At 53.9% G+C, this 26,638-nt stretch overlaps 9 protein-coding genes across 9 annotated transcripts; 4 read left to right on the top strand and 5 right to left on the bottom strand.

Moving 5' to 3' along the window:
• Positions 1 to 878: 878 nt before the first annotated feature.
• BDP55DRAFT_662687 (GMP synthase) lies at positions 879 to 5,032 on the bottom strand. The gene is made up of 23 exons (XM_060574822.1): positions 4,732 to 5,032; positions 4,020 to 4,200; positions 3,919 to 3,967; positions 3,852 to 3,864; positions 3,681 to 3,732; positions 3,529 to 3,615; positions 3,441 to 3,463; positions 3,287 to 3,377; positions 3,141 to 3,163; positions 3,079 to 3,084; positions 2,695 to 2,893; positions 2,609 to 2,641; positions 2,412 to 2,553; positions 2,160 to 2,364; positions 2,039 to 2,068; positions 1,769 to 1,852; positions 1,603 to 1,710; positions 1,517 to 1,553; positions 1,426 to 1,451; positions 1,366 to 1,373; positions 1,294 to 1,305; positions 1,128 to 1,200; positions 879 to 1,058 (listed from the first exon to the last, which is right to left on the bottom strand). Exons 1-23 carry the CDS (start codon positions 4,780 to 4,782, stop codon positions 963 to 965), a joined length of 1,629 nt encoding a protein of 542 aa, XP_060429918.1. The 5' UTR covers positions 4,783 to 5,032; the 3' UTR covers positions 879 to 962.
• A 333-nt stretch (positions 5,033 to 5,365) lies between these two features.
• BDP55DRAFT_693629 (mitochondrial carrier domain-containing protein) lies at positions 5,366 to 6,471 on the top strand (the record flags this gene model as incomplete). Its single annotated transcript, XM_060577247.1, has 3 exons — positions 5,366 to 5,383; positions 5,439 to 5,619; positions 5,708 to 6,471. 3 exons carry the CDS (start codon positions 5,366 to 5,368, stop codon positions 6,469 to 6,471), a joined length of 963 nt encoding a protein of 320 aa, XP_060429919.1.
• A 183-nt stretch (positions 6,472 to 6,654) lies between these two features.
• Positions 6,655 to 7,874, bottom strand: BDP55DRAFT_631619 (uncharacterized protein; the record flags this gene model as incomplete). The annotated part of the gene is made up of 6 exons (XM_060572308.1): positions 6,655 to 6,956; positions 7,030 to 7,130; positions 7,257 to 7,356; positions 7,379 to 7,415; positions 7,478 to 7,689; positions 7,769 to 7,874. 6 exons carry the CDS (start codon positions 7,872 to 7,874, stop codon positions 6,655 to 6,657), a joined length of 858 nt encoding a protein of 285 aa, XP_060429920.1.
• Positions 7,875 to 8,122: 248 nt separating this feature from the next.
• Positions 8,123 to 9,131, top strand: BDP55DRAFT_117301 (uncharacterized protein). Its single transcript, XM_060565423.1, has 2 exons — positions 8,123 to 8,819; positions 8,877 to 9,131. The coding sequence occupies exons 1-2, from the start codon at positions 8,377 to 8,379 to the stop codon at positions 9,088 to 9,090; spliced, it is 657 nt and encodes a 218-aa protein (XP_060429921.1). The 5' UTR covers positions 8,123 to 8,376; the 3' UTR covers positions 9,091 to 9,131.
• A 914-nt stretch (positions 9,132 to 10,045) lies between these two features.
• Positions 10,046 to 11,335, top strand: BDP55DRAFT_551779 (eukaryotic translation initiation factor 3 subunit 3; the record flags this gene model as incomplete). Its single annotated transcript, XM_060569141.1, has 3 exons — positions 10,046 to 10,099; positions 10,229 to 10,707; positions 10,768 to 11,335. 3 exons carry the CDS (start codon positions 10,046 to 10,048, stop codon positions 11,333 to 11,335), a joined length of 1,101 nt encoding a protein of 366 aa, XP_060429922.1.
• Positions 11,336 to 14,305: 2,970 nt separating this feature from the next.
• Positions 14,306 to 15,713, top strand: BDP55DRAFT_693631 (adenosylhomocysteinase; the record flags this gene model as incomplete). The annotated part of the gene is made up of 2 exons (XM_060577248.1): positions 14,306 to 15,206; positions 15,265 to 15,713. 2 exons carry the CDS (start codon positions 14,306 to 14,308, stop codon positions 15,711 to 15,713), a joined length of 1,350 nt encoding a protein of 449 aa, XP_060429923.1.
• Positions 15,714 to 16,686: 973 nt separating this feature from the next.
• On the bottom strand, positions 16,687 to 18,059 carry BDP55DRAFT_728280 (D-isomer specific 2-hydroxyacid dehydrogenase; the record flags this gene model as incomplete). Its single annotated transcript, XM_060579417.1, has 4 exons — positions 16,687 to 17,037; positions 17,087 to 17,496; positions 17,642 to 17,856; positions 17,914 to 18,059. The coding sequence occupies 4 exons, from the start codon at positions 18,057 to 18,059 to the stop codon at positions 16,687 to 16,689; spliced, it is 1,122 nt and encodes a 373-aa protein (XP_060429924.1).
• Positions 18,060 to 19,388: 1,329 nt separating this feature from the next.
• Positions 19,389 to 20,786, bottom strand: BDP55DRAFT_631624 (glutaminase; the record flags this gene model as incomplete). Its single annotated transcript, XM_060572309.1, has 1 exon — positions 19,389 to 20,786. One exon carries the CDS (start codon positions 20,784 to 20,786, stop codon positions 19,389 to 19,391), a length of 1,398 nt encoding a protein of 465 aa, XP_060429925.1.
• Positions 20,787 to 22,275: 1,489 nt separating this feature from the next.
• On the bottom strand, positions 22,276 to 25,535 carry BDP55DRAFT_551504 (uncharacterized protein; the record flags this gene model as incomplete). Its single annotated transcript, XM_060569118.1, has 4 exons — positions 22,276 to 23,156; positions 23,247 to 23,727; positions 24,498 to 24,554; positions 24,660 to 25,535. 4 exons carry the CDS (start codon positions 25,533 to 25,535, stop codon positions 22,276 to 22,278), a joined length of 2,295 nt encoding a protein of 764 aa, XP_060429926.1.
• Between the last annotated feature and the right edge of the window lie 1,103 nt (positions 25,536 to 26,638).

Genomic DNA, 26,638 nt, shown 5'->3' on the forward strand with positions numbered 1-26,638 from the left:
TCTCTTTCTCTGACATGACATCAAATTGCGTGAAACCAAACTCGAGATGTCAAGGCGGTGGCACAGCATGAAGATGGGCCGCCCCGCCCGGATGAGATCTGCAATACCGAACCTGACAGCAAGCGTTCCCGGGTTTTCTTGCAGGGCAAATCCGCAGTCGGCGGGCTTTGAAAGTCTCCCTTCCTTATTTTGTTGGTGCTGTCCGGTGCTGTCTGGCGTTGTATGGTGGTGCTATTGAGCGTTTCGGCCGATGACCGGCGGCAGTGCAGCTTGACGCGCAGCATCGTTGGAGGAGGCTTCCGAACCGGTGCGACATCGCCAAGACTAGAAAGAAGGGCTTCCAGATGTGAATGACACTCGTCACGTCGTAGAAGTGCAGCAGAGATGCTCAAGGTTCTTGGCTCTCAGAAGCAGCCGAGGGAGTCTTCCATCATCGGTGTGATTTTGGGTTGGGCGCCAGCGAATTCAAAGTGGTGCTACGACTGACTGTTGCTGTTAGCGGGATGGTTCGCAGACTAGGGAGATCGACATGCGCGGACTCCCGGCTAGCTTAGGTACGCAGGGCAGTGTCTGCTTTGGCCATTGCCATGGTCGCTAAGCTGTCGGGCTTTCACGTTGGTTGCGGTTGAATGAAGAAATTAACGACGTAGAAATCATCAGGATGCATGATGAGATGCAGACTAAACGCCGATGTTGCTAGAGGACAAACACAGAGACCGATGACAGAGCTCACATCGAAAGTGGCTTGGCCGGGAACATTCTGATACGTCCTTGCGGGCTACCCATGCCATTATTGGGCTCAACTGAGTGTCACCAAGGAATCCAAATTCTTGACGAAAAAAAGACGTGAGTTCGCAGTTCTGAGTCTACTTGTTCTATCCAAGGCTTTCAATTTTTACTCTGTTGATAGTTAGTGATAGAGATCCTGACGGGTACCTCCATAACAAGGTAAGTGATTGAAGCTACGAACCCATTTCGATCGTTCCGGGGGGCTTCGACGTGATGTCGTATGTGCAGCGGGCGACGCCGTCAACTTCGTTGATGATACGGGTCGAGATCTGGTGAACACAAAGTCAGTGCCAGGGATTCCGAGGCAGGGTAGCGATAGAAGTCAGAGCTAGTCATACCCTCTTAAGGAGGTTGAAGTCGAACTCATAAGGCTCTGCGGACATGAAGTCCAGAGTCTTGACGGCGCGGAGACTAAGGTCAAACGTCAGCTTATTGATCGAAGGAGATGGCCAAGGAGGCGAGAAGGATTGTCAGCAAGAGGGGGGTTCAGTCATGGTAACTTACATGATAATGTAGCTAGAAGGCATTCCAGTTTAGCACATGACTATCGATAAATGCGTTATTCCGAATGCTTACCCGTAAACCTACGAAAGTTAGTCATCTACACTGTTCACATATCAGAAGAGAGAGACATACTCTGGCATCACCTTGAACTCCAACAGCTACAGAGAAATCATTCGTCAGTGGGGGGGACTAGCCGGTATAACAGCAACGCCCGGTAACATACCCTTGTTGGAATCCACAGCAGCATAGGCTTGGGACATCTACAAAATGGTCAGAAACAGTTCAGGGAAAAGCAGAGTTGACACTCACCTCGTTGTAGATTCCGGCTTCCTTGATCATGGAAATGAAGATGTTGTCGGCAGCACGGGCAATGGCGACTCTCTCCGGTGTAACCTCTCCAATAATGCGGATAGCGATCTGACTGGTGTTAGACGAAGGTAGCTACGTATGGTACAGCTGGCGATCTGGTACTTACACCGGGTCCAGGGAACGGGTGACGCATGACGAGATCCTGGTGGATGCCCAATTGTCTGCCGAACTCTCTAACCTCATCCTTGAACTGTTTGTGGGTGTCAGCATGGAAGATGGAGAATACTCTAAACGAGAGCAAAAGATGCAGTGATAATGTTAACGCAGTTTCGTGTCGGCCAGATGGACACGAACTCCGCTTTGTTTACCCCTCTCACTGTCATTCGAGTGTAACTGATCACAGGATGGGAACGGAGGAGGATTTGGGGAAACGAACCAATTCTCTGAGGGGCTCGATGAGTTTGAGCTGTACGAAAGTTAGCCGGAGTAAACAACCAGAAGACAGGAAGCGGGCAAGCGGAGGCGGTGTGGCCCAGCCGCTTCAGAAGAGTTTTTACCTTCATCTTCTCGGGAAGCCCACCGGTGTTGTGGTGAGACTTGATAGTTGCGCTGGGTCCCTTGAAGGAAAGGGACTCAATAAGATCGGGGTAGAGTGTGCCCTGGAGGAACCAAGTGATGGGACCGGCATTCTCGGTGTTCTCGGCCTCCTTCTCCAGTCTCAGGGCCTCCTGCTCAAACAGGTCAATGAATGTAGCGCCGATACTGCTATTGTGTTAAAAAGGTCGATGCATGGAATCAAGTTCACTGACATCTTGCGCTTCTTCTCAGGCTCAGTGACGCCCTTCAGGCGACCAAGGAACAGGTCAGCGCCGTCGGCAACCGTCAGATTGATGCCAAGGTGCTTCTCGAGAGTCTCCTTGACCTGCTCGCACTCGTTGAGACGCATAACGCCTGTCGAAATGGGCTTAGTGAATTATTTTGCGGTGTGTGGTGATGGCTTGCTTACCGTTGTCGACGAGGATAGCGTGGAAGCGGTCGCCTGATGGACGATTAGCCTTCCTGGAATTTCTCTTATCAATCAATCAACCATACCAATGGCTTCCTTCATCAGCTTGGCTGCGACAGTGGAATCGACACCTCCAGAGACGGCGCCGATGACCTGTGCCTTGTCGCCGACAAGGTGTCTGATGCGGATAATCTCCTTCTGGATGAAGTCCTCCATCACCCAGTTGGGTCTGGCGCCGCTGATATCGACGGCGAAGTTCTTCAGGATCTCACTACCGCGAGGCGTCTAAGTTGCCATGTCAGTATGCGTTCGTAACATCGAACCTATGCGGACAGCGTCTGAGCCGGTGATTCTCCATAATAACCAACGGCCCCACAACGGGCGCCTTGCCGATCGCCGAGACAGATTTGCTGTACTCCGCGAGGAATACGCCTCCGTGAGAGGATTGTTGGAAGTATTGTTCAACTTACATGCTCCTGCGAAAAGTTAGTCATATTCCTACAGAATACCAGGAGAAAAGATTGGGACGAACCAGCTCAGGGTGGAATTGAACGCCTGTAGGATTCAGAGTATTCAGTCAGTCAGGCTCCACAGTGTAGTGACGGTAACAGTCGATAGAGAAATGTTGCGTGGGGATGAAGAACTACAAAACGTTGAAGTTTGATCGAGAAAACGTACCGTAGATTGGCTTGGTCTGGTGAGCGATTCCGGCATACTCGGAGTTCGCAGTGCTTGCAACGACGGTGAAGCCCTCGGGAAGGGCCACCAACTGCTTTGATGTGAGAAAGTGTGCTTCGAAACTTCGGAATGCTCTCTACCAAAGTTGATGTACCTTGTCAAAGTGACTCATGTATGCTATGGTGAAAGTCAGCATTTGCCAATAGAGTGTCCGGGAATTCCTTAATCGTTTGGAAGCTCACCTTGCATCGTCTCTCCCAGACCAGCAAAGAGGCGATCAGTGTGGGAGTTGCCGGAGTTGAGAATGGTGACATCGGCGTGACCGTACTCTGTATAGCAGACGGGTTAGAAGGGTTATCCTTTGCTACGACTTAATCCCCCAAATTTGACTGACCTCGGGCTTCTCCGCGAGCCACGTTCTTGGCGTTGATTCTCCAGGCAAGTTCCTGAGCACCGTTAGCCAGCTGTTCGTCTCGATATATTGTGCCGCCGGGATCTTGGTGTAAGACGAGGAAGCGTCCTCGTGCAGTCGAAAGTAGGAGAAAGAGATCTCATCGAGCATTACCTGGCAACCGTAGCTACACACATCAATGAGTACATATTTCCGCTAGTAGAGGTAATGGATGACTTACCAGATACCCAAAATGGGAACACCGAGGTCAAAGATCGCGGGGTCGACGTCTTTACGGTATCAGAAAGAGCTCTGCTCTACTTTCTCAAGAAATTGCCTTACGAGGAGAGTCTTGGTCGTAGACAGATGAGGGACCGCCAGACAACACGATACCCTTGGGCTTGAAAGGAAGATCCGCTAGCTTCGTTGTGCAAGGCAGCATCTCAGCGTAGACCTTGAGAGATCTCAGGCGACGGAGGATGAGATGACTGGTCTGGGAACCAAAGTCGAGAACGAGGATGGTCTGGAATACACTTTGTCAGTTACCCAATTTGAAATTGGCTTTTCTAACCCCCAATAACTTTGACTGTATCGACATCGTTGGCGCCTGGTGACTTGTGTGTTGTAACCGTGGGGAGGATCGTAAGTTCGAGTCGAGGGGTTCGATAAGCGCGAGCCGTTTGTTGAAGCTCGACGCGTATTCGTGTGAGAAAACCCTAGAATTGAGAAAGTCCTGCGCGCTCGCATGATTCCTGCTTTTTCGACTCTGGTATGACTCCCACTATGCCCTTGAGCTGTAGTACACCCGCCCTCGCAGCAATAATCGTGATCCAAGGCCATCGCAGGGTATATAGTTTCGGAGGAACAACTCAAGGCAGAGCTGGGCGCGGCTAAAAGGATTCGGGAGGTCGATTTCGAGGATTCTAGCACTTTTTCGAGGTAATGGCTAGTCGTGTCGGTGATCGGGATGGTTGTGGGCAGCGGGTTCCACATAGTCAAAGTTCCTGGGGGTCGTATTGGGGGCACTCGCTGAGGGCGAAGGGGGGAGACGTACGTCAAACATGTTGTGAGGCGCCTCGGCCTCGGCTTCAATAGCGCTCGCCATCTTGAATGCTTTGCTTGCTAAAAAGGGGAAGTATGCGTGTTGTTGGCGGTCGGCGGTCGTGTTTTGCGCGAGAGAAAAAACGAAGGCGGAGGAAAAAAGTTTTGGTAAGAGTCAATCCATCGCCCGGCACGCACCTGCGCATGGCGGGGGCGGGGCACTTTCTGTCCCTTATCTTATCGCTTCAGGGGTCCACCCTTGTACTGCTAAGAATCTCAGCCACATTACAGCTCCAGCCACTGTACTGTCGGTGATGAGCGGTGATGAGTGTCACTGAAACTGAACAGTTCAAGAAGCTAAAGGATATCTTTTTATACAAATACTACAGCTGATATTTCCCTCGAACATCCCAAAGCAGTACATTCATGATTGATTCGAAAGCATCTAAAGTGATGATAAGGATTCATCTCTGGGATACCTCAATTAGTCTCAAGAGTACTGGACTGGTCCTAATCCAGCCAGGATGATGTCATTCATAGCTCCAGTGACATCGCCAAACCCGCCGAAATTTGAGCTTTCTCTCGAGGACATGAGCACTGATTCTCGTCAATGCTTCTGTCGTTCATACGTGCGATAATTCGACAAAATGTATGAGATCTACGCTGTGAGTATTTCTTAACCCGGGTGGTCAAGCCTTTACTCCCAACTAACGAGAACAGGCCGGTGCTGCGGCAGCATTCACAGTAGACTGTCTTGTCTACCCTCTAGATACTATCAAGACCAGATACCAAAGCCAAGACTTTGTCAAGACTTATGCTTCGACATCGGGAAGCAAAGCGCCCCTCTTCCGGGGCCTCTACCAAGGCATCGGGAGCGTGGTGCTAGCCACATTACCGGCAGGTGAGTACATATTTAGTCTCCCACGAAGCATCATACGTCACGGCCAGATACGATATGAATGGCACTGATAAGCTCGAAAACGTACCAGCCGGGATATTCTTCGCCACGTACGAGAGCATGAAGAAGACCATCTCCAACACGGCCCTACTCCCTCAACCGTTCGTCCATGCCTCAGCCTCAGCCATCGCAGAGATGGGCTCATGCCTGGTGCTCGCACCGGCAGAAGTCATCAAACAAAATGCGCAAATGTTGCGGAAGCAAGATAACAGCAGCAACAGCACCAGGCGATCAACTTCCCTGGAGGCCCTCCGACAAGTCACCAGTTCCGGAGCGCAAAGGCGTCTCTTCTCCGGATACACGGCCCTCGTGGCACGCAACCTCCCCTTTACTGCTATTCAATTCCCCATCTTTGAGCATGTGCGAAACACAGTCTGGACCTCGAGGTCGGAAGGGAGGGCAGAGGGCGAAGAGCAAGGCCTCGTAGAGACGGCCGTAGTCACGGGGACCAGCGCAGGCGCAGCGGGCGCGTTTGCGGCGTTCATCACTACGCCGAGCGATGTCGTCAAGACGCGGATGATGCTGAGCGCGGGAGAAGCCGGCGATCAGAGCCACGTTGCCGCGCCTCAACAGGCTGGTGGATCGACGAAGCCCAGGCCGAAGCCGAAGCGCGGCAGCTTGGAGGTGACGAGGGACGTGTATCGACAGCACGGCGTGCGCGGGTTGTTCCGCGCTGGAGGGCTGCGTGCCGCGTGGACGGCCGTCGGCAGCGGTCTCTACCTGGGCACGTACGAAATGTCAAAGGTCTGGCTCACTCGAGGCAAGGACGAATCGGAAGTTGTCGGAGGGCTGTAGAGCGGGCGGGAAGAGAAGCAGCAGAAGATAAAAACGTGCATATGTGAGATTAGCAGGATGCATGTTTCTCGAGAGATAACAATCGGCGGTGACGGCGGCTGGAGGAAGGTTTGCTGTAAGTGTATCTGCGAGCGTATCTATCTTGATACGTGTATCTATAGGAATGGGTTTCCGTTATCAGGATCAAGGGGCGGCAGTGAAATGAGATGGAGGGGCCGTTCCGAAAGTTACGTCGTGCCAGATCGTCTGGTTGCTGTTGATACCTAGTCGAAAGCGACTGTGAAATTGAAAGCGAGTGAGGAAGCGTCTCCGAAACACGGGCTGGACAATGACACCCACCTTCACCTTCACCTCACGTTGCCGCATTGTTGGGGTGGATATTTGCCCGCCGGTACGTTGATCGTTGATGCCGGGGTACGCCAGCCTGCCGATGTGCAAAGTTGTCGGCCAATAGTTTCGGTGTGATAGAGCACAACTCTGCCAGCCTGCAAAAAGTCAGAATGCAGAGATGAAGGCAAAAAAAAAACAGAAAAACAGAGGCAGACACCAGAAACGCACCTTGAGAGCTCCCACAAACTCTACTGTTTCTTTTCCCCCCTCCCCAGAACCTGACCAAAGTTGCCAAACCATCCAACCCACCCTTTTTGCTAGCCCTACGGCTAAACGTTTTTGGTCCGTCTTAAGCCCCCGGTGTAGCGTCAGTGAAGAATGCGGGGGAATTCGCTGCTCCAACTCGGTCGTTTGGGCTTCTAAAGCAACACCACCACCAAATTTACATACCTTACCTTACCTTACCATAGGTAGGTTTGACCATCCGTTCTCCAAGACCAATATGGACGGACGATCCATCCTTTGTCGTTAGCCCCAAGTTTCTGGCCCAAAATCCTATGCCCAACACAACACTCACTCCATGCTTTTCCTCCTTTGGTGCTCTTGTTGCGCTTCTGCTTTGACAATTAGTAAAGGTAACTCAATGTGTTCCCGTAGTTTCGTGTAACTCCCTTACGTTTTTCTCCAAAATGGTCGTGCCAATAGAATTAAAAGTCAAACCAGACACAGAAAGTCTTAGAGGCGCATTGCGCATCATATCCAAAATTACACACGTCTCTGGCATCAGAACCACATCCGATTGCGCAATCCTCGACTCTGTCGCTCCTTTCGCCATCGGTACCGCACCGAACCGCACCATGGCTGTCCCATGCTTGCATGCTTTCCCCCCTGCTGCATAGTAGACTGTGTGGCACGCAAACGTCCGGGAAATTCTTTTCTCTCTCTACTTTTTTGAGATGATCCATACCTTGGGTTAGCCCGCCTGGCAGCCAGCCCGCCCCGGGTCGCAGATTTGCTATGCAAAGTCCCATGCAAAGCCCAGCAAAGCCCAAAAATAAGGGGTCCCTGAGCATGGTTGAGGGATGAACACCGCTTCTTTGACCGGCACACCGGGTTGGTCAGCTGCACTTGACTCGCACCGAGTCGACTCGACGGTGTGTAAGGTGTTAGTCGCTCCGACCCACCTGGCTTGGGTTAGGCAATCCCGTGTCGAAAAGACGTTTCCTCGACGCCCCTTGCCCGACACGTCCTCTGCCTCTGGATGGTGTGCTGTGCTGTGCTGTTCTTATATTTCAGACGCGACGCTCATTTTCATCTTCTCGTTTTTCAGATGTTTATCTTTTGTCGTCCCACACGTTGAAAGCACCATCTCTTTGCCTTAGTTCCCCAGAAGAGTTCGCTTCATCCTGTACTGAGCCCGAGTCTGCAGCTTACACAACTCGTTGCTTCGCCCACACCGACTCCAGGCAATCTTGAACTGAACTTCTTCAAGTGCGCTCTCGACTACCTTGACCAACAGCCCAAGGTCACACACGTTCATCAGAAGCCACAGAGTCGCTGCTCTAGATCATCACCATGACTGCCGTTGTGACTACGGCCCCATTGGGCGTCGACCCTCTCGCCCAAAATATCAAAGAGAATGCAGCCATCAACGTTGACGAGATCGACATCAACAACACCGACAGGTTCCTTGTTCACTCTCCCTACACAGATCCAGAGCACTTGCTAGACCTCGAGACCCTGGATTATGAAAATGCTCTCCTCGCCAGAGCATTGTCTCAGATGGAGTGCGTTCGCGCGGACTACGCCACGGCCGGCTACGTTGAATCCTTCAACTGGGAACAAGTCCTGGGTGAGCTCAGGCGCCTTGTTCAATCCACTGGGAAAACGTTCAAGGAAACTTCCTTTTACATTGTGGCATTCCGATCGACGATCCCGCCATCCACAATTTATGAAGATCTTGGCGTTTTGGACAAGGCCGCGCACGCCGAAGCCAACCAGTTCGGAGGCTTCCTGAAGTAAGAAAGAACGAGGAAATAAGTAGACAAAGAAGACAAGAGACTGACTCCCCGCAGGTATTGGTTCGGAAGTCCCGACTCAGAAGGCAGAAACTTGGCAACTTGCGTCTGGCGGTCGAGACCAGATGCCGTCAAAGCCGGCCACGGTCCTGCTCATCGCCGGGCAAGTCGCGCGACGGCGTCCATGTACTCGTTCTGGAAAATTGATCGTCACCGCCTGATCGTTCGTGACGGCGCCGAAAGCTGGGAGATTGTCGATTGGGTTGACTGAGAGCACCCTCCTTCAGACTGATGGGTAAAACAAAAGTGACTATTTTCAGCGTTTGGTAATTTGGGTAAATGTCGCAATCGAGCTAGTAAATAAGCAATGAGACACCACGAACAGAGCGTATGGTACGCGGCATGAGAGGGTATGACATGGGCGCACTTGAATACTTTAGCATTATACAGCCAAGAAACCACTGGCTCTTCCCTTCAATAGACAGCGTACTAGACAAACGCATAGATTCATCACATCGTATCCTACACTTCCCCCTCAGTGACGGCCATGTTGGAAATCGTCCTGGATACCTGAGCGAAAGACGAGGGGACCGAATTCTGAAGCAGGCGAGAGCTCGGACTTCCAAAGGCGCTGAATCACGGCTGTGATGTACCATAACCATTTTATCGACATGTACAACTCGACATCGGCACAAAACACCCCCCGAGTGATATCGCAAAATGATGCTCAGGAGCAGGAGAGTTGAATGGGCCAGGTTTTGAAGAGGAAGACGGAAGGAGGGAAGCGCAGGACGGCGAGATGAGACGACGTTGAATTTAAACTCGACTTGAGTGCTTTCGGCGTGGGGGCATGAGTGGGATGCCCTCCCATTCAGGACGTGGCGTGTGGAATCTGTTACGGATCACCGTGGGAAAGAAAGACGGCGGTGTGGGTCCGTGGACGGCCGGTCCGGAGGGCGTGAATTTAACGGCGTGAGAGGGGTAGACATATCACATGACCTTTCTCCAGGGAATCCTGCCGCCTGACACCGCCCGACAGCCCACAATCCCTCCCACAATTCGTTGTAGCGAAAAGTTCGATATTTCGCATCACGAACGAGACGACGCCGCCCCCCCTCTCGAATCCGACCGCCAAGTTAACGCGACACCAACGATCCCGCAGCCGCAGACTCAACCAGGTCACGAATTTTTGAACCTGCACGAATCCCCCCGATCGTATCGCAAATATGGGTGACGTTATCAAGGAGGTGCCGCTCACGGCGGTCCGCGTTGAGGCCCTTGTGAGTACTGCCCGGATTCTGCCCCACCTCTCCTCACATTAGGACTTCATACTGCAGTGTGGTCATGATGGAGGGATACCATAAGGAAACTGTATGTGTGTGAGTCGCTGACCTTTGATGTGTCTCTAGGTGGTGATGAAAATCGTCAAGCATGGCTCCGCGACCTTCCCCACGACCGCCACCGGTTCCATCGTCGGCATGGACACCGAAGGTCTCCTCGAGATCACCAACACCTTCCAGTTCCCCACGGTCGATGTCGCAAGCACCGACAGCCACCAAAACAGCCACCAGAACGATGCCTCGGCCCTCGCTGCCGCCGCTCCCCGCCAGAAGGCCAACATTGTCTACCAGAACGACATGATCAAGCACTTGAAGGAGGTCAACGTCGACGCTAACAACGTCGGCTGGTACACCAGCGCTGCCATGGGCAACTTTGTCAACCTCAGCTTCATCGAGAACCAGTACCACTACCAGAAGGACAACGAGCGGACAGTCGCCCTCGTCCACGACGTCAGCCGCAGCTCCCAGGGCTCCCTGAGCCTGCGCGCTTTCAAGCTCACCCCGTCATTCATGGCGGCATACAAGGAGGGCAAGTTCACGACTGAGAGGTATGTGTAGATTGTCGTGGAACTATAGTGGCCGACTGCGGTAACTGACAAGATCAACAGCCTGAAAGCCTCCAAGCTCACCTTCAAGGACATTCTTGCTGAGCTCCCCGTCGAGATCCACAACACCCACCTCCTGACCTCTTTCCTGCACCAGCTTCCCGGCCTCCCCGAGCAGGACAAGATCGAGTCGCCCAACACCCTGGCGGATCTCCGCGACGACCCTCTCAAGCAGCAGCTTCACCCCTCGGTTGAGAACCTCGACCTCTCGATAGACCCCTTCCTCGAGAAGACGTGCGACCTCCTGCTCGAGAGCATCGAGTCCCACTACACCGACCTCAACAACTTCCAGTTCTACCAGCGCCAGCTCGGCCGTGAGCAGGCCAAGATTACGCAATGGCAGACCAAGCGCAAGGCGGAGAACGCCGCGCGCGCGGCTGCCAAGCAGACGCCGCTGCCCGAGGACGAGTGGCAGAGGCTGTTCAAGCTGCCCCAGGAGCCCAGCCGGTTGGAGGGCATGTTGAACGCGAAGCAGGTGGAGCAGTACAGCAAGCAGGTGGATGGATTCACGGCCAACATCAGCGCCAAGATGTTTGCTGTCAGGGAGAACCTCCTGCCCAAGCGGGCTTAAATGGACGCCTAAGGCAGGCTCGGGGCATCATTTCGCGGCTCCATGGATGTGGATAAACAAGAACCAAAACGGAAGGCCGGCGTGAGACGAAGTGGAGGAGAGGGGAGGAGAGCAGAGTCAAGGCGAGAGGAGACCAAAAAAGGAGAGAGGAATTACCTTGTAGAATGGGTGTTCTGGGAATGATGAATGATCTGGGGCAGCGGATCAAAGCATTCGAAACGGCGTTACGGTAATTAGTCCCAGGCAGTGTGTACTGAGTCGATATTCGATGTCTTTTCTTGCATTCCAGAGGCGACGGATTTTCCCTCCCTGGGCTGCGGCATGTCTCGGGCCTCTGCCACGGTCCGTGGCTGACGTTGAAGGAGCCTCGCGAGTAAAGGGGTGATGCCGTGACGGGACGAGGCTAGGTATCGAGGTATGGAGATGGCACATCGGCGGTTGGGGCTATCATCCCGTTCTTCTGCCTGAAGATGGTACGGCCGGACACGAGTAGAGAATACCACGTCAAAACATCAGAGAAGGAAGGTATTGGCATTTGACGGTAGCACGTGGTCATTGACTGGCTTCCACCAAGTAAAATTTGTCCGTAAATGTTCGTAGGACAAGGCCAGAATCAAACACATTGAACAGTAAATGTAAGTATCCGAGTATGTCTCCGGACAAGTCGGCTTCAGATGCCTTGTCCCAACCATCGTCCGTGACCCATGCTATATACCATACCGGCTGCAGAGCACACTGGACTTTGGCTCTGGCAGCCCTGTCTTCCATGATTCGTCCGGTCCCGTTGGGGATTACTGCCCAAAGTCAGTTCATGGGAACTCGGAAGGGAGAGGTCGGTGCCTTGGTTCCTTTTCCCACCTTTCCATTGGTACCTGAGCAGAGCAACTTGAAGTACGTGGTGCGTTTGTGTTCCCCGAGAGGACGACGGTGGTGGGGCAGTAAATCGAGGGGTTTCACGCCCAAAGGGGACTAGCGCAGGAAAACGGTAAAACAAGGGGAAACAAAAAAATACTCAGGCGACCTCTCGGATCGAGTCTCGGCAGCACGCCTGGCCTGGCGACGCCTGGCGCGGGACGGGCACACGCGGGAAGCTGTTGGCAAGGAAAAAATGGCATAGAAGCACAGAGGCAATGAGGGGCACATCCCCCTCCCCCTCTCCATCAGGGTAGGTACTTGCTCCCTATCAGATTTGCATGTACCTTTGCCGCCCACCTCATGCCGACTGAGTAAGGCAAATGTATCTTTTTCTCACTGATTCATTGACTGACTGACTGCACTGTGGTCATCTTTCTTGCCAAATTACCCGACCTAACCTTACCTCACCTTACCTCCGAGCAGGTCGGTCCCGGCCTACGGGGTGCCCTGAGCTTTCCCAGTTTGTGTTTCGAGTGGTAACGTAATAAGGGCCTTCCTTGAACAGAGCTACCAGAGGTACTTTGAGTGGTAAGCCAAGAACACGAAAGCTGGGACAGCTCACAATCCAGAGCTTGCTCCCTTAGGTCTAGCCCTCCCTTTCCCTTCCATGTGCGCCGCCCTTTGTGGCTTATCAAAAACGGGAGCTCTACTCTCTAGCTGTTGGATGTGCTGTGTTGAATTATGAACGGGTTAGGGGAAAATGCAAAACGCCAATTGAACGACGTTGGATGAGACAGGAGTCGGTGTCTTGGGCCAGACAATGACTGACACCTCAGCCACTGGCCAGTAACGGGAAATGTCAGAAAAAAGTCTGGCAGAAAAATACCGGGGAACGGAAGCCGAGCTATCTGATTCGTATCCGTACCTTAGCTAAGGTGCGATAGCACGGCAAGGTAGGTATGTACATTGCCCCTCCTCTTTTGCCTCCCTTCACCGCATGGAAATGGTCTGAGAGAAGCTCAAAGTGGAAGTGTTCTGGGGCCCTTGAGAAAGTCAGATTGTCGGATATGTGACGGAGCGAGTGTACTACTGCTACACTGTTGGACCCGAGTTATGAGGAGGGATAGCAACAGCAAGGAGTGTATCATTGTACCCAGTCAGTCAGTGTCGGAGCTATCAACAGCCGAGGGGCATGTCGGTCGTTGGTGAGTATTCCACCTCCTCAGTACCTTACTTTGGGCTGTGAACAGCAGTAATAATGGAGAGAGTGGACAGATAGCATGTACCTTTGCTATCGTATCAGCTCAGAAAGTCTCGCGGAGCCATGACCAGCACACTGAGCAGTACATTGAAGAGAAGTGACCAGTAGAGTGCTGTGTTGAGGGCAGGTGAAGGGTAAAAGGTGGACGAGGTGCCCAGACAACGACCAGACACTGGCAAACCCCCACCCCGCCTGCCACACTTCGAGTCTTGCAGTCAATTGGGAGTCACGGCCTGAAGTGAGAGGAGGAGCATCCTGATTCCTGCCGAGTTGAGGTGAAGTTTTTGCCCCGCCTCAGGCTTCAGGTGGGCTGCAGAGGCAGGAAGTCTCCGTCCCCCAGTCACCTTTACCCCTCCTTCCCACCACTGGCCATCTACGGATACCTACCTCAATCTGAACTTGTGAAGTAGGTACAGATACTATGTAGAGACAAGTATCTTTTTTTTTTTTAATCACCGTACCTACCTTGCGCCGCGCTTCGCCGACACACAGCAACACCAAGAAGGCAAGAACGAGGTACCTTTGGGAGACGCAGCAAGCAGCAGCAGCAGCAGAAATTTCTCAGTCTGGATTCCCGACATCTCATCCCTCGCATCCCTCCCACTCACACTTCCACTTCAGGCACTCACACACCGCCCTGCCTTCCTGCCGTCCCTGTCAGTGTCTGAACCCCTCCAAGCACCAAAAGCCTTTTTTTTTTACTTCTTCTACCTCCCCTCCCCCCGCCAACTACCTTTTGAACCTTCTCCTGCTTCTCTCCTTCTTCATCCTTTCTTCTTCTCTTCTCCCTCTTCTATACCCCCTTCCTCCCTCTCTCTCCCAAACCACCTTTTACCATCACCACAAACTTCACAATGGCTGCCCCCGCCAACAAGTTCAAGGTCGCTGACCTGTCCCTTGCCGCCTTCGGCCGCAAGGAGATCGAGCTCGCCGAGAACGAGATGCCCGGTCTTATGCAGACTCGCACCAAGTACGCTGCCGACCAGCCCCTCAAGGGTGCCCGTATCGCCGGTTGCTTGCACATGACCATCCAGACCGCCGTCCTCATCGAGACCCTCACTGCTCTCGGTGCTGAGGTCACCTGGACTTCTTGCAACATCTTCTCCACCCAGGACCACGCCGCCGCTGCCATTGCCGCCGCCGGTGTCCCCGTCTTCGCCTGGAAGGGTGAGACCGAGGAGGAGTACAACTGGTGCTTGGAGCAGCAGCTGTCCGCCTTCAAGGATGGCAACAAGCTCAACCTCATCCTCGATGACGGTGGTGACCTGACCCACCTCGTCCATGAGAAGTACCCCGAGATGCTCAAGGGCTGCTTCGGTGTCTCTGAGGAGACCACCACCGGTGTCCACCACCTCTACAAGATGCTCAAGGACGGCAAGCTCCTTGTCCCCTCCATCAACGTCAACGACTCCGTCACCAAGTCCAAGTTCGACAACTTGTACGGCTGCCGCGAGTCCCTCATTGACGGAATCAAGCGTGCTACCGATGTCATGGTTGCCGGCAAGATCGCCGTCGTCGCTGGATTCGGTGATGTCGGCAAGGGCTGCGCCCAGGCTCTGCACACCATGGGTGCTCGTGTCATTGTCACCGAGATTGACCCCATCAACGCCCTCCAGGCCGCCATGGCCGGCTACGAGGTCACCACCATGGAGAAGGCCGCTCCCCGCGGTCAGATCTTCGTCACTACCACTGGCTGCCGTGACATCCTGACTGGCGCTCACTTCGACGTCATGCCCAACGACGCCATTGTCTGCAGTACGTTTTAACAGCTCCCTTTCTCTTGATATCAAGTCAACTAACCCTCTTCCTCCAGACATTGGTCACTTCGACATCGAGATCGACGTCGCCTGGCTCAAGGCCAACGCCCAGAGCGTCCAGAACATCAAGCCCCAGGTCGACCGCTTCCTGATGAAGAACGGCCGCCACATCATCCTCCTTGCCGAGGGTCGTCTGGTCAACCTTGGCTGTGCCACCGGTCACTCCTCCTTCGTCATGTCCTGCTCCTTCACCAACCAGGTTCTTGCCCAGATCATGCTGTACAAGTCCGGTGACGCCGCCTGGGGCCAGAAGTACGTCGAGTTCGCCAAGGCTGGCAAGCTCGATGTCGGTGTCTACGTCCTCCCCAAGGTCCTTGACGAGGAGGTCGCCAGACTCCACCTGTCCCACGTCAACGTTGAGCTCACCGAGCTCACCAAGACCCAGGCCGACTACCTCAGCATCACCGTTGAGGGTCCCTACAAGAGCGACATCTACCGCTACTAAGCGGCCTCTTTGTATCATCCAATCTTTTAGCGACTGGATTTCTTCAACATTCCGACTAATGACTTCAACGAGCGTACACCATAACATTTGGCAATGTGTGTTCTCAACAGCATGACTTGCATGACACATCTGGGAAGGGAATCTCGGCTGGGGGCGGTTACGGGCTGGAAACTCAAAAAGCTTGGGGGGGCCTGGCTGCGAGATTTTTCAACAAAAAAAAGGCGTTGGCTTGTGAATAGTGATTCCCCAGACCATGGCATCTGTATTTTGCTTTCTTCGGCCCGACTCTTGGGGAGCGGGAAAAAATAAGGGACTCAACCCCCGGACATGGGAATTAGGGGTTATGGGTAGACAACTCGACGACTAGGGCCCGTCAACCGCGGTCCGCATAGATGAATATATGCGTCTTTCGAGCAAACATATCGTGACCATTGTCTTGTGTCCTGGAGCAGAGTGATTCTTGTGATGTCTATGCTTGGGTTTTACGTAAAACTAAATGCAGAACTCGAGTCTTGATGAAGTGTTTGCCGGCAGAAGCCCTGAGGCAAATTAATGTCGATGCTGGCTATACCTGGCGTATACTACCTACTTGGGCCATGTAAATTCAGACGTTAACCCGTCATTTGCCGCTGGCCATTATGTTTCCTGGTTTGTCAAGGACCTTAGCTTTGGGTCGTCCGCCGTGAAGCCTACATCCATGGGATTGAGTACAACTTGGGTACTAAAATTCTGGGTCTAATGCAAACATGGAAATATTGGTGTAGAGTGGCTATGCCTGGTCGTATTTACAAGCTGATGATGTTGTTACATCCGTATCAAACAGCGAGCAACAATGAAATCTTTCTTGAAACTATGCGTCTTCGAGACCAAAAAGAAACTCATTTGGCTTGCAAGTCCACAGGTTAATCTCCCCCTTACTACTTGCTAAAGATCTAGAGCCCAACACATCCGCCAACGAGCAAAGAGTCGCATTTTACTTACCACCAACCAGCCCCTTTTGCTCAACAACAACACTATCCAACTTCCCCTCCGTCACCGCCCTCCTAACATTGCCAATCGCCCACTTTTCCATCTTGACGCTCGTCTCCAGCGTCCAGGTGCCCATGTGCGGGACAATGAGAACATTGGGGTTGGCGAGCAGACCGGGGTGGACCTCGGGCTCGTTCTCAAACACGTCGAGGCCCGCGCTGGCGACTTTTCCAGAGTCGAGGGCTGATACGAGGGCGGCCTCGTCGATGACTGCGCCGCGGGCTGTATTGACTATCACGACGCCGGGTTTCATGAGGTCGAATTGCGGGGTTGAGATTATGTGCCGGGTGTGAGCCTTTTGTTGTCAGTCGTGATGGAGGGTAGACGGATCTGGGTGGACGTACGTTTAGAGGTAAGTTCAACGAAACCACGTCACTCTCCCGCAACAACGTCTCAAAATCAACATATCCTGCACCATACTCCTCCTCTAAGGCGCCCTCGAGCCTCGTACGGTTATAATACCGCACCTCCATGCCAAACGCCCTCGCCTTCTTGGCCATGTTGCGCCCGATACCGCCCATGCCTAGGATTCCTAGGATTTTGCCCTGCGGGTCGCGGCCCAAGGGGGGAGGAGGTGTGCCTTTCCATTGGGAGGCGCGGATGGAGAGGATGGAGGCGTTGAGGTTGCGGAGGGCGCCGAGGATGAGGAAGATTGCCATGTCTGCTGTTGCGTCGTCGACTGCTGTGGGGGTGTTTGAGACGAGGATTGGGCGGGGGGTGCAGGCTGGGATGTCGATTTGGTCGTAGCCGGCGCCTGGGGGGTTTGGGGGAGGTTAGAGTTGGTGATTCTCTTGTTTATTATGGTCCATCTGAATGATGAGGGAAGAGGCGAGTGGGAAGAGATTGGGGGGGGGGGGGGGGGGGGGTATGGGTGGTGTCGATGGACATGGGGGACTCACCATTGTGGCAGATGAAGCCTACACTGGAGGGGAGAGCGGCGACGAGCTCGGCGTCGATGCGGCCGGTGATGTGGACGCTCGAAAAGGTGCGGTAAATTGCCACCACGCCGTCGAGGGCGCCGGATTTACATTCTTGGAGGAACTCGGCGCGGTTGGTGGCCTTGGGCTTGATGATTTGGGCGACGTCGGCTAGGGATGCCCAGGTGTCGTGGGCGCTTGCGGGTTGTGTTTGTTAGCTTTGGTTCAAGTGTTCGATGTAGAGATGAGGAAACGGGATATAGAGGTGATTATGGGAGGATGTGAAGACGAGGCTGGAGGTTGATTGGGGAGTGTGAGATGGGACTGATGAGGGTGAGACGAAGAGGAGGGGGATGTACTGCTCGATTTGGCCCAGTTGGAGGACTATGGGCTTGGACATGGCTGCGGTATTGAGAAAATTGACTTGGGGTGAGCTTTTTCTGAGATGTGTTTATCCTCAGATGGACTTGAGAAATTGACTATGGAAAGTATCGATTAGCTTTCAACATCAACATCCATATTCGTCCCTCGGGCCTCTTTCTCAGCAAGTTGAAGACTCTGCAGAAGCCAAGGGGCTTCGTGACGATGCTTGGGATAATAAAAGCAACATACTAGACTAATCAATCTCACTGGTGATGATGGAATTGAGGTTGGAATGAATTTTGTCACCTCGCCTAGTTGATGCCGCGAAGTCGGAGTTGAGATACAGCGGCGCGGGGTGGCTTTCCCGTTGGGAAGTCGACTCGATTGGGAAAGTGGGGGTTGATCAGCGGGGTTTGAGCTCAATTGGTCGCCCGAACTCGTCTTCATACAACGGCCTCACCAAGAAGTAATGTTCAAGGGGACTGAAGACGACTGAGGTGATTCGATTCTCTACTGTGACCTCCTGGTCTGAACGTGAGGGTTCTACTAATAGGGCCATCTGGGCGGTTGGACGATGTGTCTCTACAAGGCGTGAAAGGGCGTGAGTGGCACCCTGCCGGCGCCGGCATCTCATCTCAGACCCGAGTTGAGGGCGGTGTCAGACACTCCGGCTTTTTCGGGGAGAAGGCCGAGTCAAGGCATTGGGTGAAGCAGAGTAAGCCAGTTTCGATCGACATGATTGATAGGGCTGAGAGGCTTTCATCACTTCCAGATACGCCACGGATTTTACAACACCAAGACCCAGAGATTGGCCTTACACACATCCGCGACTTCAACTGGGACGAGTCTTGTCTCATGAGGGTCATGAGAAAGTGCTGATAACGTCACTTACAGAAAGAGAAAATTTCAAACAAGTACTTCACATCACCTGCGGCTTCCACTAGCCATGGGGAAATGTTCCAAAGTGTACTATGACTCGAAGTGAACTGGCAGAGAACCAGCTTGTTCAGTGAGACAAACAAATAGAACGAAGTGGACAATCCATGCGATGGACGGTCCTCAAGGTCCAGGTTCTTACTGTAGGATTAACGCAATTTCTCCGGCAAGAAGCATCTCTTGAAGACAAGTGTCTATTCTTCGGCTTTAGATCTCACTGAACTTCATCTGAAGCACACATGGCCTCATATGGCTACTCAGTCGAAGGAGGCTTTAGTCGTAACCAAGTCCTGGGATATCTTGGAGCTCCTTATCGTCAGATTTGCTTCACCAAGGATCTTGACCCGACACAGACCTCAAGTAGAGTTATTCACAGCAAGAAACGTCTTCCCAGCGTAAGTATAAAATGGTATCAGTAAAATACAATAAATCACCAGTTATTCTCCTTAAAAACAGTCTGACAGCCCACCCCGCCAATGAAATCCCTCGCCTCCGTCTCCGACGTGAAAACATGCGGAAACGGCTTCTCCCCGTCCACATCAACCTCCATCCCCAACACCCCGTTCGGATCAACCACCACAACACTCCTCTCATCCAGCAACAACCGCCGAATATCCTCATGTACGATCCGCCGCGCAATCGCATTTAGCGAATACGCACCCCGAAACGAAAACACAACCGCACACGCCTTCTCATGCCTCCCCGAACCCGGGTCCTCCGGATCAGGCGACCCCAGCTCTCGCGCCAACGCCCTCGTCAACCTCTCGGACCCGGCGAACCGCACCGCCCCGCGCAGGCTGAAGATGACGACTTCACGCTGGCAGTTTGGGTTATGCGGCTCGTGTGCGCCCGCGACGATGGTCGCTACCGACGTCCGTACCGTCGCGCTGGCGATTTGGCTCACGTCCATCATGTGCAGTCCCATGTCGCGCGAGAGCTGCTCGCACATGGCTACGCCGCGCACACTGTTCCCCCGTTCATCGAGTTTCGGCGAGAAGGAAGCGAGGCCAACTTGGCCGGGTAACGCGCCTATAATGCCGCCCGCGACGCCGGATTTGGCGGGGATGCCGACGTTGGAGACCCAGTCGCCTGCGGCGTCGTACATGCCGCACGTGGTCATCACTGAAAGAACCTGCCGGACGCTGGTCTGCGGGATGACGGATTCGCCTGTGAGGGGCTGCACGCCGCCGTTGGAGAGCGTGGCTGCCATGACGGCTAGGTCGCGGACGTTGACGCTGATGGAGCATTGGCGAATGTATCCTTTCACGGCCTCGCGCGGGTCGCAGGTGATGATGCCGGCTGCTTTGAGCATGTAGCCGATGCCCATGTTCCGGTCTGCGTCCTTGAGTTCCGCTTCGTAGACTTCTTCGTCTACGTGGAGCTGCCGGCCCGCGAGGCGCGAGAGGGCGGAGAGGATGCGTTCCGTGCGCTGTTCCAGTGTTGCGGAAGGGGATACGACGAGAGAGTGTGCTGTGATGGCGCCGGCGTTGATCATGGGGTTCATGGGCCGGTTGGAGCCTCGCTCGAGGGAGAGGCGGTTGAAGGCGTCGCCCGAGGGCTCGACGCCGATTTTCTCGAGCACGGCGGGGAGGCCTGCATCCTCAATGGCGAGGGCGTAGACAAAGGCTTTGGAAATGGACTGGATGGAGAACTCGACGCGGTCGTCGCCTGCCGAGTAGAGGTTCCCGTCTACCATGGCGAGAGCGACGGCCATTTTGGACGTGTCTGCTTTGGCTAGCACGTCAATGTAGCCCGCTGGCGCACCGGCTTCGTTGGGGCGCGCATTCTCGAGGACGCGGTTGAGGTAGTCGGGGATCGGGGATTTCATTTTTGTGTGAGTTGAATGATGATCGTGAAGCCACGGTGAGTAACGGAAGCCCATCGTGAGTTCTTTTGTTGTATATATCTAGTCTGCACTTGGCGCTTACTAACAACCCGTTTGCGCTGTTTTCAGCCAGTCTAGCGGAAGTCCGCGAGTCACACGACAATTGCTGGCAAGATCGCCAGATAGACGTTTACAGAAACGCTTCACCCGTTGGCAAAAAAGCTCTTACTGAGATGTATGTTAGCTCAAGTTGCTCAACTTTCGTCTTGGCGTACGAAACCCCACAACTCAACGGCGAGGCAAGTGGATATACTACCTACGGTGGGGAGTTGGAGGATATGGAAAACTCAACTATCTCAGAATTTGTGAAGCAAGCCGGTAGTCGAACAATATGGATATGAATAATTGATGAAGAACAACTACAATCATCCAAGAATGTCCCGCACTGAACTTGTCATGAGCTCTTTTCATGGTGAAATTGCCGAATTCGGTAACCCTAAGTGTTCCACCTCCAGATCCGAAGCTGGTCGTATATACGACAAATCGCAAGGTTTTCCTTAGGTAAAAGACTCGGGAAAAATCGCATCTTTGACATTCAAACACCACAACAATTTTGAAAGTAACATCGCCGACATCGCATGGACCCCAAGATAAGACATCTTGGCGAAGGAGTAGTATCTTTGGCATGCGTTTCCGAATCGGCATCCAAACCTCGCTAATCGCCGGCTAGGCTCTTCATCGTGGTCACCTGCATTGATCCCTGCATCTGCTCGCCCGCAAAAGACCTCATTGTCAACACATTGGGTCCTATGTCTGCCCGCGCTGCCGAACATCTGTCCCGCTCCGGCCCTTTGCCCAGCCTGAGTTGAACGTCGCCGGTCGGCGTATGGCTTCATCGGTGCATGTATCCATCTCCCTCTTCGGCCATCAACCTCAAGTGGCACATTTAACAACAACGTCATGACACGTTACGGGAAGCAACGATGCTACTTGAGAATTCCTTGATTTTTACTGGCCTCCTTAGTCCAGGATCTAGGCCATGCTGTCTAATATCGTACAGAGTATCAGTAGTGCCGAGATCCAGAAGTCTGGTAGTGTTCCTCAGGAAATCCCAAGGGATACCTCTACCAAGTCTCCCGTTCCTCAAAGCACCGCCGTACTAAAAAAAACCACTTTTCTTTTCTGCCCACCACACCGCCGCCATGCCTGAATAATCACTAGTTTTTAGGGGGGAACTACTTGTTGTACAAGACGATGCCGTCGGCCGTGAAAATAGAGGACGAGCAGCAGCGTATTGCCGCCCGCATGCTTGGATGCAAAGGAAAATGAAATCACAAAAGGGAAGAAAGCCATGCTTCCCTCCCCATCCCTGTGAACGCCTCTGGAAATACACGATTTTTTGTTCTCCCCCGCCTCCCTTTGAGCCTGGAAAATGCTGCAGAGTGTGAATGCTGATAGGAAAGATAAGGAGGATCTGGTTGGATCAATATGATCAAGGCTGTGCTGGAGCAGCCTGGTGGGGGTGTGCCGCAATGTTGACACCGGGACTGATATACGCTCTGATGGCAATCTCGCCGAACCGCCTCACGACATTTGTTGTACCTCCAGTAACTTGTGCTTCATCCTGAATGAACTTGTTTGCCACGAAGAGTCGGTTCTTAGGGTCGGACTCATCCATATGCTGAGGCACATTCCGCTCAAAACCAACCTCAACACGAGGGGAGAGCTCTCGTGAGATAGCAATAGAGTAGATGAGATCTCGGTTTTCTCTACCACCAAGCTGCATTCGGAGCTTGCCGAGTACCTCATCACGCTTTGCTGGGTCGTAACAACACAGGTACTGCGCGAGATTATACCAGAACTCAAACTCCTGTTCGCGGTGAGGCTGCGTGTCAGGAACGGGAGGTGCGAGAGGATTTGAGGACAAGAAATCGCCACAAAGGAGAGTCTCCATGACCTTGACTCGGTTGGCCGCTTCCGTCAGGTCATCCGGAGGTGGCAGAACCTTGGCATCAGCGTTGGACGAAGGGGGTGCGCTGTTGCATGGCAAGATGGCCAGGGCCCAGATCAACCGGGTCTCGAGAACTCCGGAATGGGTCATCTGGGTATGGTCGTTGGCAGGAACAGACTGAACGATCTTGAGGAACGAGGCAAACTGGCGCAGGAGTTGTTGGCTGTGCTCAAAAGCAAACTTTCCCTGGGCATCCTGCTTCTGGAAATAGTTGGCCTCGAAGAAGGACTGGAGACCGACGGCGTAGACCTCGCGATAGACATTGATGATCTCGGTGAGTAGCTCCGGCGTGAGGGCAATCTCCTGGGTGGGAGCAGCGGGGCCCAGGAGGCCGATAAGGTCATCGACCTTCATTCTGGTGGCTGTGTGCGTCGTGTTAGTATGAGGGTTTGAGAGCAAAGCAACGGCTGAAAGAGAACAAGGCATGTACAATGATAGCGGGAGCGTCGCACCTCTGAGATGGTTGTCGAAGCCTGCCCTTTGCTCGCCCGAGAACGACTGAGTCTGAGTAGAGTGTAATGTCGCCGGGGCGGGTAGGTTCTGCAGAGCTGGATCTATCGGTGCTGCAAAGTCGTAGGTGGGCTCGGGTTTGATGCCGGATGCAGCAGAATTCAAGGCTGGATCGAGAGGGGCGTGCGAAGATGCGACGGGAGGATTGTACGAGCTAGGCAAGACGGCAGGCTGGTTCCCGTAAGGGTTTGATGGAGCTACCGGCACGGGCACCTGAGGCGCGACAGGAGTTGAAGGTACGGTTGGGACCGGAGGCGGGACGGATGATGGCACTGGTGGGATGGTCGGCGTCGGCACCCGTTGGGCGTTCGGAGCGGGCTGGATAACGGAAGGCCCCGGCTGCTGCTTGAAGATGGGGTCGTACCCCAAACACTCTCGCTTCGACTTCTTACAGTTGTTGCAGGACGGGTGAGCCTCGTCACACTATTAATAGACGGTTAGAAACGGCGGCTTTGGTTGAGTGGATGCAGAGAGCAAGAAGCTCAATCAAGAATAGACTCGTGAGTGAAGAATGAGAATGGCGAGGACGATGTGAAGCATTCGGGGAATATGTAGAGGCGGTTGACGGAAGACAATGGTATGTTGTGTATGGTGGGTGATATGTATTGGGGACGATGATGAGGTAAGGTGAATTGGAGTTGGAGTCGATGAATGTCGCAGATGGGACGAGGCTAAGCTTAACGAGCTAGCGGCAGTCATGACAGACAGGGTGGCTGGTGGCTTGGGGCTTGACCTGCTGTGGCTTGAAGGGCTTGGAGGCTTTTGGGGGGAAGGAGGGGCCTTGCCGGGCAAGCTGGCGCGGCGGTCGGTTGGCGGTCGGTTCTGCAGGAACGGAAGATTGCTCCTCCCTGCGGGCGTGGGCGCGGGCGCGATCCCGGAACGTGGTTCGAGGCATGGCTCCCGTCCTCGCTTCGCAGTAGCTCCAGACCAAGCGACATCAAGCGACCGTTTTTTTTTTTTTGGCGAAACCACGACTCGGTTCGCTTATCGTAAAGTTTGTTTCTTTGCCATCCTTTGCATTCCCGAGCTTCTCCAATGCTGCCTTCCTTGTGCGCCCGCGCGCTTTCTCAGATGGGAGTCTCGAGAAATTTTCCCCAATTGCCTCGACATCGCCCAACTCGTGGGGGGTAAAGGGGATATGAAAAAGATGAAAAAGACAAACAGAACGGAACTTCACGAGAATCATCACTAACCTTGATACGACGTTTACGACAAGTCAGGCAACCTGTCTTTGTCCGGCGCTTGATCTCCTAGTAAGAAAAAGGTGAACCCCAACCGTCAGCTTTTATCCAAACGAGCTACTACTACTGCCGGAGCAGCCTTCTTCCGTCTCTTTGCATATCCTTCAAACATACCTTCTTCGGGCCACCGGGACCGCGCATCAACCTAGGATCGTGTCCGTGGGGGATTTGATATCTCAAGTGATTCAGATCCTGCGTCATATATGGATTGCTCTGTACTCCCGGCGGGAGGTAGTATTGCATGCCCTGATTGGGCGCCATCTGCATCTGCATCGGCATCGCCTGAGGAGGCTGCGGCGCACTTTGTTGGTAGTGGTGTTCCAGGCTCTTCATGCTCGGTAGAGAGGGAATCGGCGCGCCAGGACTGGCTCGATATGGGTCGGCCGGAGCTTGGTTCTGCTGAGGATGGTAGGCATATTGATTCGGCGGCATAGGACCAGGTGAGGGAAAGGCACTGGGGCTCGGGTAGCCTCTCTGGGAGCCATGAGGGTGCTGGTTATGCGCCATGCCAGGCGAGTGTGACGCCCTCGCGTCGCCGTTCGGCTGACCGTTCTGCTGATGAGGGAGAGGCGCAGGAACTGCCACAGCAGGCGTAGGCGTAGGCGTAGGCTCAGTCGCAGTCGCAGTACCGTTCGTGATGGAGGGACCAGTCGCAGGTGCCGCAGCAGTGGCAGGTACGGACGCGTTCGCAGTCGCGACGGACGGGGTCTCGGCTGAGGGAGTCGGCGTCTCGATGGAGGTCAAGGTCGGTGTCGTGGAGAGGGGAGCGGGAGCGGGAGCAGAAGCGACAGGAAGAGGAGGAGAGGTCGAAGTAGTCGGGGGAAGGATGGAATTAGTAGAGGTTGTCGAGGGATCCGTACTAGGAGCGGCGACGTCGTTGACATCAGGCACAACTGGTACAGGCACAGGCGCAGGCGCAGGTACAGGCACGCTGGAGGTGCTGGCACTGGTGCTGCTTGTGCTGATGCTTGTGGTGTCTTCTTGAGCCATTTCGATTTTAATTAGAAATTTTTATGGAGCCACGATTGGACTTGTGAGGTCGACCAGGGGAAGAGGCGTGGATGGAAGGAAGCAGCAGCGTGGATGCGCAACACCCTGGGTGCAGGTTGATCAGGAGCTGTGCCTGGTGCGTGGTCCCTGTTCTCAGCGTCGCGACTCGAGGCGAGATTTTTTTCGTGTCCAGTCTGCTTTGGCCCGACTGCTGCTGCCACTTGCTGCTAGGAGGAGGCGGGAGGGGGTGCGGAGGAGCGGCAGCAGGAGGAGGTGAGGAAGGGTACGCGTAGGGGTGCCTGTGGGTGTGGGCGAAGGAGGGATTCGACTTGGGGTGGGCGCCTTTTCGGACCAGTGTCGTCAAGCAGCAGCGCGGAAGGAGGTCTTTTCGGGACCGGGACGAGCAGAGAAAGAGAGGAGAAGGCGATTGTGGATGGCCAGGAGTCTCCTGCAGTTCTAGACCCCCCTGTGCTGTGTCGAATGTGCAGTGCAGTGTGTATGCAAATCCCAAGTCCAGTGTGCAAAGCACAGGTTGTCTCGCGCGCAAAGTGGCAGACGACGTTGTTCGGGTGGGTGGTGTGGTGTCGGCCGAGAAGGAAGGCCTGCACTAAGGTTAGGTAGGGAGCGGTGCGCGAATAGGGAGAATCGAGCAAGCCAGAAGGCCCAGATCTGCACAATTTTCGCGCGACGGGTGCTTGGGTGCGCGGGTGCTTGGTGGTGGGAGCAGGACCTGGGATTGCTTGGATGCTGGATGCTTGCTTGGATGAAGGGGACTCGTCTTCCCGTTTCTCGGCCCCAACACTAACAGGCTGTTTCCACGCGTGCGCGCAGGACGGAGGGGCCAGGGGGTGGTCGGGGTACGGAGTATATCCGTAGGTCGACGTCTCTGCGCTTGAGTATCCGTAAGGTCTTTCAGTCTGCGAGGTGTGACTGGGTAAGGTGGTTCCGAATGTACCTGCGCGTACCTTACAGAGAAGGCAAGCCGCAAGAGGGGGTCGAAGTCGGGACGAGGCCAGTCGAGAATAAGATGGTGTCTGGTATTGGTCAGGGAAGGCGGCGTATTGGTGGTGCGAGTGGATCTATCAGAAGGAGGCGGTAGAAGA

This window comes from Colletotrichum godetiae (assembly GCF_030913485.1).
Source record: "Colletotrichum godetiae strain CBS 193.32 chromosome Unknown BDP55scaffold_19, whole genome shotgun sequence".
Lineage (NCBI taxonomy): Eukaryota > Fungi > Ascomycota > Sordariomycetes > Glomerellales > Glomerellaceae > Colletotrichum > Colletotrichum godetiae.

What these genes read in the sequence shown, in the direction of transcription:
- BDP55DRAFT_117301 (XM_060565423.1), top strand. Translation starts at nt 8,377, where the DNA reads ATGACTGCCGTTGTGACTACGGCCCCATTGGGCGTCGACCCTCTCGCC. An exon ending in CAGTTCGGAGGCTTCCTGAA is followed by an intron (nt 8,820 to 8,876) that starts GTAAGAAAGAAC and finishes GACTCCCCGCAG; the next exon opens with GTATTGGTTCGGAAGTCCCG.
- BDP55DRAFT_662687 (XM_060574822.1), bottom strand. Translation starts at nt 4,782, where the DNA reads ATGGCGAGCGCTATTGAAGCCGAGGCCGAGGCGCCTCACAACATGTTT. An exon ending in CTACGACCAAGACTCTCCTC is followed by an intron (nt 3,968 to 4,019) that starts GTAAGGCAATTT and finishes GATACCGTAAAG; the next exon opens with ACGTCGACCCCGCGATCTTT. An exon ending in CCTGAGAAGAAGCGCAAGAT is followed by an intron (nt 2,365 to 2,411) that starts GTCAGTGAACTT and finishes ACACAATAGCAG; the next exon opens with TATCGGCGCTACATTCATTG.